General features: G+C 36.6%; 1 protein-coding gene across 1 annotated transcript; it reads left to right on the forward strand.

Annotated features, from left to right (window-relative positions):
- Positions 1–651: 651 nt before the first annotated feature.
- On the forward strand, positions 652–8,313 carry LOC124788286 (ATP-dependent (S)-NAD(P)H-hydrate dehydratase). The gene is made up of 2 exons (XM_047255517.1): positions 652–1,133; positions 6,767–8,313. The coding sequence occupies exons 1-2, from the start codon at positions 826–828 to the stop codon at positions 7,446–7,448; spliced, it is 990 nt and encodes a 329-aa protein (XP_047111473.1). The 5' UTR covers positions 652–825; the 3' UTR covers positions 7,449–8,313.
- The last annotated feature ends 891 nt before the right edge of the window (positions 8,314–9,204 follow it).

Consider the following 9,204-nt stretch of genomic DNA (forward strand, 5'->3'; position numbering starts at 1 on the left):
AGTGACATTTTATGAACAAGCAATGATTAAATACAAAGTGAAGCAATTGTGACCCAATACTCTATACACTCTACAGTACTCAGCGTACTTTAAGATTCTTAATTGGTTTAATAATAAGTGGATTAGTTATGCTGAGTTTTAGCAGTTCGAAACATATATATATATATATATATATATATATATATATATATATATATATATATATATCTTCTGTAGCATTACTGGACAATCCTTTGACTGTGAAATACGAAGTCAAATTTTGTCAGTATATGCCTTTCTTGTATGCAGTACGTCTTATAATCATATGTCTAACTTTCAACTGAGATAACATATTACAGTAAAAGAAAATACTCTTCACCTACCACCATGAAACTGTCAAGGCAATTTCAGTCATTTAATATTTTAATACCTTTACAAAATTACAGCCATGAAAAGCATAAAAATATTTGATAATTGTTTGGCTTTCTCACATTTAAAATACTGGTAAATTAATTATGTAAAAATTAACCACAATGTTATAACAACTTGTTTTCCTTATTTAGCTCATCTTTTCTATTATGAATGCCCGCTCTTTACACGATACATTTGCACTTGTTTCATTCGGTTGAATAAACTCGCAACATGTCGATATTATCGATAGAACACCGATATTACAACGATCTTAAGAGGGAAGTTTGTTTACGTTCCTTAATGTAGTGTACTGTTTACAAGAATGACTTGCTAAACATAACTTTGACATGTATTGATAGCTTAATCAGTGTTGAATCATTTTTGGAGTTCGAAAACAACATTTCTTTGAACTGTGTTTTTGTACTATTGGATTGCATGAAGAAGCTCTGCTGGGTCCTGAAACGATCCATAAGCATTAATTCCTGCTTAAATTGTCAATACCGGCAAATTAAAAATATGGTAAATACGGAAGCAGTAGAAGCGATGAAAGCCGCAAAGGCAATTGTTCCATCACTACGGGACGACGGACACAAGGGATCATCTGGGAGGATAGGTGTTGTTGGTGGCTCTCTTGAATACACGGGAGCACCATACTTCGCAGCAATCTCGGCTTTCAGAGTGGGTTGCGATCTAAGCCATGTCTTCTGCTGTAAAGAAGCAGCACCTGTTATAAAATCCTACAGGTAATAAGCGAACGTAAACATAGCAGTTTCGGGTATCATTGGTTAGTTACAGTGCCTCTCGTTCAATAGGTGTGACAAATATTATTTAATAAAAGAACAGACAACAGCGTGGGGTCATTTCCTTGTCCCTGGTGGAATTCGTGGTAACTGAAGTCCCACAGCTTAAATTTGCATAGAAAAGTATAGGAAAATCCACTGAAACGTATTCACTTGCAGTCCACATGTTACTATGTTAATTGTATTGGTAACGGGCCAGCAACTGAAACGTTAGTGAGTATGAAAAGGAGTAAATTATATCTCAGTTTCTGTTCATAGATTTTTCAGCTGTGCAATAAACTTAATGTCTCACTGCATTAACCTGCACACACAAGCTAAATAATGCCTAGCAGTCCTTTTATCAGTTAGCCTGTCTAACAGTCATCAACTCTATGTTGTGAGAAACAATTTATGCTTTTCATATCGATGCCATACCATCCCAGAATTTCCATTATGTAAACACTCAATAGTGTGCCACAATCCAGAGAATGCAAATAAATTGCAACATGCACAAAAAACATAATCAGTTGCATTACTGATACATGAAAATGTTTTCTATTGTTGTTCCAGGCATAAGCGTATAAGCTCTAGCCAGCACTACTTGATTCATAACACTTCATGACTCTTCTGACTTGGCTGGCATGTAGGCACTTGGCAACACACAAAGCAATATATAGAACAAAATACTCAGCAATCTTGTCATTGATTAATATTTCTGTGAGCTAACATACATATAATACCAAAAAGATGCTTTTCTCAAATAATGGATGGTTAATTACTCAGTGTATATCTTAGCAGTAGACAGGAATGTATAGAAGATGGAAATTGTGCTGTGATCACAATGGAGAAACATCAAATTTGTGTGTTAAGCCGGTCTTAATGGAACTGGTTTAGCTAATTTCAATTCATTAGTCTTTAATATAACACTTTCTTTGTCATGTGGCACAAATTTCGTTCTTTCACTCAAATGTCTCTATAACAAGATATAAATCCCACCTTTCATGCCTTGCAAAACACAGCAACATACTGTCTGTAAATTGTGGGTCATAGAATTTGTAAACATCCCATGACTGTTTTTGTTTTGAAAAATAAATCTGCTCAAATTTGCACCAATCAAATTAGTGGAAGTAATTTGCTGTAGCAGATACGTAGGCACTGCCCAAACCAACCTGCATGCTGCATCCTTTTCATATTTTGAATTAAATTTAACAGTTGTTCTGAAATTATAAAAGTTTGTCAAATTAAATGCAGTTTATTATTTTGCATGTAATAAGTTTATTGCCATTTATCAGTCCATCTCAGTCCAATGTCACTTATCCTGCTTAGCCACACACTCAGTTACTTTTCACCAAGTTCTCAGTAAGAATGTTGATGTTATTTAGGTACTTCATCCAGAATTGTTTGAGAGTTCGTCCAATGTCCAACTTTCACATGTGGTTACCTATTAAAAATCAGTTTACCACAAGTTACAAATGGCTGCCATGCATGTACCAATCTGCTAACTTCAGGCTTCTCCAGGCTCACAATTCCACACACTTAGCTTCACAGAATTGCTTCCCAGTCACTATCACACTTCATAATACTACTTCTTATCACAAACTAAGTGTGCTTCAGAATTAAATTTTTGTGCATGTGTCTGAGCAGCAACCTGACTACACCCTTGACCACTTTTTATTGACTGACTCCAGTCTCTCAAATGCACCTGCTGTCGACTTGGGTTTCCCTGATTGTTGGTGTGTAACTGTAACTTCTAGAATATTAGTGATACTGCAGCCATCGTAAATTAGCTACTAATAGCATCCTTACGATTTTCACACCGAGCAAGGTGGCACAGTGGTTAGCATATTGGACTCGGATTTTGGAGGGTGAAGGTTCAAACTCACATCCAGCCATTCTGATTTAGGTTTTTTGTGATTTTCTGAAATTGTTTCAGGCAAATGCAAGGATGATTCCATTGAAATGTCATGGCCAATTTTCGTCCTGCTCCTTCCCCTTTCTGAGCTTGTGCTCCATCTCGGGCACTTTTGCAGTTTAGCAGGTACGGAAAAAATTTTTCATTCCAAATGTATCTGGCTTGGAGAGCTTTGTGGGTGAATATGTAAAGTTTGTTGGTGATTGTACTTTGTATTTTCATAAATAAAGTGATCTGTAGTGTAGCCCACTTGAGGTTAGGTTGGGAGTTTTTTTTTGGAATGCGGCCGCGGCAGCGGCCGCCTATGATTTGAAAATACTGATTAGTTAGTGTATTACGCAATGTTGCGTCATCGGCAGCGCCGCGCTTATCGGGCAGAAGATATCGCCGACGGTCAAGGCAAAATGAAAATGGATGTTATATTCGAAATCAGCGCATCAGAATTCACTATATCGACAAAATATTGAAAAATAAAAAAATTTTAAAAAAATTTAAAACAATTTTTTTGATGTAAATAATTGACTGGGGCGAAAATAAATATCGTATTCGTAATCAGCGTATCAAATTTGACTATAATCAATCAAATTTTGAAAAAAATTGATAAATTTTTTCCGTACCTGCTAAACTGCATAAGTGCCCCGTCTCTAATGACTTCGCTGTCAAGAGGACATTAATTTCCTCCTCCACTTTCACAGTCACAGAATTCCATGAAGAATATACCAAGCAGTCTTCATCTTAAGAAAGACTTACTGCAGAAGATTAGTTATCATTTCAATTTCATCCAAATCAAACAGCTTCCTTTTAAGTTTTTACTCCTTTCATTTCTATACTCTTTCATGTGTTATATTTATAATTTTTCTTGTGTTGATGTTACAGCTCCTCCTAGACTGATATTGATAGGAGAGTCTGTGAAAGTTGTGATTAAAATTTGCCAGGGTGTTTTCTTCTTCTTCTTGGAATAGCGTCTTTTGAGATGAATCTGCTTGCCTTTCTGAGGTATGGTCCTTTTGTACCTCTAATACTGCCATCTTCAGTAATGTGAGAAATGTTCAGATTAGCAATTATTATATTCTCAGAAACATTGACATTGTATATTAATAGAAAGTCAATTCTGTGGTTAGAGTGTGTTGGTAAAGCCTTATCATCAAATAAGGTTCATAGGACCAAAAAGTATCTGCTCGGTGCGTCAGTAGGCCTAATGCCTATCTTGGTTGGTGACAACAAGGAAGGATGCTCTGCCAACCAATCCAGCCACATCATAGATTGTGACTGATCTGTATGTGCTAGGCATAAGGTCACAACATACTGCTTACGGAATTTCTTTAAAAATGTAAAAATCCCAAATGAAGAGTTTGCTGCTTATGGCATCTGTGAAGTATAGAATAGACAAAGTAATATCGAATTTGTTTTCGTAACTAGCATTTTTTCCCATGTATGGACACTCTGACAAAATTATTTGCTGACTGCAGAGCCCATTCTCACAACCTTGTCGATCCTTTGAGCAACTTGAAAAAGAGATACATTATGTTTTGCACTCTTATAGCATTCTGGATCAAGGAAATACAGGAAATAAATGCCAACACATCACGTTCAAACACTTTTACCTGTCACCCCATTTCATACCCATCTCATCCCTTGGGTTAATAGAGAAAGGGCTTTGATACAGATCAGATGTTAACATAACCTATATTTTATATTCACACTGATTGTCTTCACCATCTTGCTATCAAACTATCACCATCCAACTTAACATTGACCTTGGGCCACACTACAGGTGAGTCTGTCAACATAGCAACTTTCTTTTTGGGGGAGCGGGGGGAGGAGTACAACAGTGCCACACTTGAGCCCCAAATTCTTCCTTTGTGTCTGAGATGAGATTTTGTTGTATTATGTTTTTATTGGTCCTTTAGATCAGACAACATACAGAAAGTACATTCGTGGTGAGAACTGGGTGTATGATGGTAGATTATGGGAAGTGGTGTGATGGTTACGTTTAAGAAGTACTGTACATTAAAAAAATAAAAAAGTCAAAATAAAAAACACCTCCAGATGTATAGATTTCCAGTTTGAAATGGGATCCAGCATAGTCACTGGTATCCGTAGATTTCTTCTTAACACGGCAATCCCTTCAATCATCACTTTGGTCTGCAAGTTATAATTGTTGCATAAGAACAAGAGCTGACTAAGCATTAATATTAGAAACCCCTTTTGGAACCGTAAGGGATAGCATTAGCAGTAAATTAAGCCTTAATTCGAACATTACAAACACTTTTTTTCGTGATTAAAGAACTGTGATAAGTATGTATGTTTTGAATCTAAAGCTTGGTTTAAACATCACAGTATTTCACTAGTTGTGGTCTTACTGGCAGTGCTATATCTTTCCATTCCTCCAAACTGAAAGCTGACTTACGTAGCTATGTTTCCTTTCTTTCTTTGTTTGTTTCTTTCTCTTCTTCATTAATTAACTGGTTCATTCGTTCATTCACTGTGTTTCATGGATTCCATCATCAAGGAGCACCTTCATATGTGTGGAATGAATCAAAGTAAAAATTAATGAAAGAAAAGCAACTCCCATAAACGAAAAAAAAATGAACTTTCTTAGTAGGCTGCCATTTGTGCTTGTCAGCAGAGTGGAACCTAGTAAGTTAGAACAAAAGCTGCTACTTGGAGAAAAGCTCCTGCTTCCTCAGTTGTATTAAAAGTTACTAGAGAGCATGCAGTTTTAACTTGAAATCCGGACAACAGTGAAAGTTGCTATTTCTTAGTTAAGCAGCGTGTTGGTCGATGTAAAAAAAGAGATTACGTAGGACTGACAAGTGAAAGTTAAACATAAATAAAGTGTACAGTAGAAGAAAAACTTCATCTCAATGATGGAAAATAAATTTTATTTGCCCTTTATTCTTAATTTTATAATGATATAATGACACTCACAAATACTTCTAGACATTTATTGTAAGAATAAAGTATAAATTTTTGGCAATAACTGAAATCTACAACTACATCTTACTTCTTAGAATAATTTTACAAATTGATTATATGATTCCAGAATGAATTTCCGCTCTACAACAAGTGTGGACTGACGAGAGAGTGGACCGATGTGAAACTTCCTGGCAGATGAAAACTATGTGCCAGACTAATACTCGAACTCAGAACCTGTGCCTTTCGCGAGCAAGTGCTCTATCAGCTGAGCTACCCAAGCATGACCCACAACACATCCTCACAGATTTATATCTGCCGTTACATCATCTCCTACCTACTGGCGGAAGTAAAGCTGTGAGATGGGTCGTGAGTTGTGCCAGGGCAACTCAGTAGGTAGAGAACTTTTCCACAAAACTTATATGTCCAGAGTTCAATTCGTGGTCTGACACACAGTTTTAATCTACCACGAAGTTTCATTAGGTGATGTTCACATAAAAACCTCTTTAGGTGACTGTTTGAATTGCTGTAACTTGGTTAAATACAATGCTGCTGCACTGTATTTTGTTTTGTCAGTTTCATTTTGTTTGCATACATCTAGTTCATGCACTTATGTCATATATTCCTGAAGCATACATCATTTTTGACAACATCAAGACATATGTTTTATCTGATTAGGGATGTGTAAATGTACAACTGTCTTAAAGGAAAAGTTGTTTTCTGTAAAACATGATGCTGAAATTGAGGTTCTGTTCTTTTATAATTACAGCCCAGATTTGATTGTCCATCCAGTGCTTGATGCTCCAGATGCTCCAGATCAGGTGTTTCCGTGGTTGGAACGCCTTCATGTGTTGGTTGTTGGTCCTGGATTAGGTCGTAATCCAAAAATTTTGGATTCAACAGCAAGAATTGTCGAAGCATGGCGTTCAGAGAAAAAGCCCCTTGTTGTGGATGCAGATGGCCTCTTCCTCGCTGGAAAGTACCCAGATATTCTGCGAAATTATCCTGGAATACTTGTGGTTACTCCTAATGTAGTAGAGTTCCCTCGACTGGTGAAAACATTCTGTGAGACATCTGGGTCAGAAGAAGACAAAACGGTTCAGGCAAAATGTCTATCTCAAGAACTAGGGCAATTTTCAGCAATTCTTCAGAAGGGACAAGAAGATACCATAACTTCTAGTGAAGGATGTGTTTGGGCTGTGAAAGCTGGTGGTTCACCAAGGCGCTGTGGTGGCCAGGGAGACTTGCTGTCAGGGAGCTTAGCTACTTTCTTATACTGGGCATCACAGACTGCACCACCAGAAAAAGCTGGTCTTGTAGCAGCATATGCTGCTTGTAAGCTAATACGTGACTGTAATTCACGTGCCTTTGCTGAGAAGGGCAGAGGAGCAATCACATCTGATATGCTCCACTACATTCCTGCTGTGTTTAACTGCTTATTTGAAAAATGAGAGCACTTCTGTTATTGCACTGAAAAGAACACTTTTATACCAAAGGTCCTGTCAAATTTTCTGCATGCTTGGTGAAAAATGGTATTTCTCAACCAGTGATGACTGAATGATATCTTTATTTACAGATTTTAAGATACCTATAAAGTTTGCTGGAGTCATTGCTACTACAGGCAACTTTGAAAGCACATAATTTGATGTGTTTGCTGTGTTTTGTGTTTTTTTCTTTTCCTTACCATTTTATTATTATTTGATTGACATACGACTGCTGCAGAACTTATCACAAATTCTAAAAAACAATATTACAAAGAGGACTGGTTACTACTTACTGTATAGAGGAGATGGCGAGTCACAGACAGGTGCAAGAAAAAGACTACTATGCATGTGAGCTTTCGACCAAAAGCCATTCTTCTAATGTAGAAAACACACACAAATGCACACAACCTATGTTGTCTGATGCCTGGCCAGAGACAGTGGTTTTCAATGTACAAGTTGTGCTTTTGTGAATGTGTGTGTGTTTTGTTCATTAGAAGAAAGCCTATTGGCCAAAAGCTCACATGTATAACAGTCTTTTTCTTGTGCCTGTCTGTGACTCAGCAGCTCCTCTATATTGTGAGGAGCAGTCTATCCCATTCATAGTACATTGTCATATTTCTGTCCTGAGTTTTCCATTGCTTTATCACAAATTCTGATTTTTCACTGTATATTTTGAACATTGTGTCACATATTATAGAATGAGTAAAAGTCATGATTTTATGTAACTGTATTATATTTCTGTGCCTACTCAGATTCCTCACTTGTACGATGATTTTATTTGGAAGAGTTTTATCTTGTATCCACTTTCATTAATAACAAGGTTGGTTTGGCATTTAATGTTTTATTGTGTACTTCCCTTATAAAAACCAATAACTTACATGGTAAATGAATCACCAATATGCGCAGAAAAAAATAATAAGCATACATATACTGAAAAAAATACGAAGGGGAAGAATCTATTAAAATGTAAGAAATTATTGTGATTACAGCCACACTGGTAAAAGTGTGTAATGGATTGCAATAAGTATTGAGGCTGTATAGTTTGAGCTTTGGTAGTTAAAGGAACAGAATTATTTACTGTGAGGTGCATGGTACCTTCCTAGATTTACGTATGTAACACCCTGTTCGGCCAGTATTATACAATCATATTTCTTTCACAAAGAAGTATGACTGAACACCCATAAAATTTCTTTGACAAAAATTTTTGACGTAGCACTATAAAATGACATTTCTCGGTCATTGTATGTTTTGTCAAAATTCAAGATGGCTGACAAAAACTGCTTGTTATTATGCACAGCAGTTGCTTGTACAACAATTGCACTAGGTCATATTTGGAAGAGAAGCAGAGGACAAAAAGGAAATGTACTTGGGTGAAGCTGTCGCTTTTACAAGATGATAAAGGCATTCAGCAGAATTTGTTATGTGAGCTGCAAGTGGAGGCTGTCAAGTCATACATAAATTACTTAAGAGTGGGTGAGAATACATTTCAGTATTTGCTCAGTGAAGTGACTCCCCATATCACAATGCAGAATACTCACTTGAGAACTGCTGTATCTGCAGGCGACAGGCTCACAGTAATTCTCCATTTTCTTGCTACAGGACAGAGCTTACAATACAGCACTCAAATACCACAATGCACATTAACTAAAATAATCCCTGAAATGTGTGAAGCAATTTATAAAGCACTAAAGGACCAATATGTGAAGGTAAATAAATGTTCAAT

This window comes from Schistocerca piceifrons, chromosome 3 (assembly GCF_021461385.2).
Source record: "Schistocerca piceifrons isolate TAMUIC-IGC-003096 chromosome 3, iqSchPice1.1, whole genome shotgun sequence".
In the NCBI taxonomy this organism is placed as follows: domain Eukaryota; kingdom Metazoa; phylum Arthropoda; class Insecta; order Orthoptera; family Acrididae; genus Schistocerca; species Schistocerca piceifrons.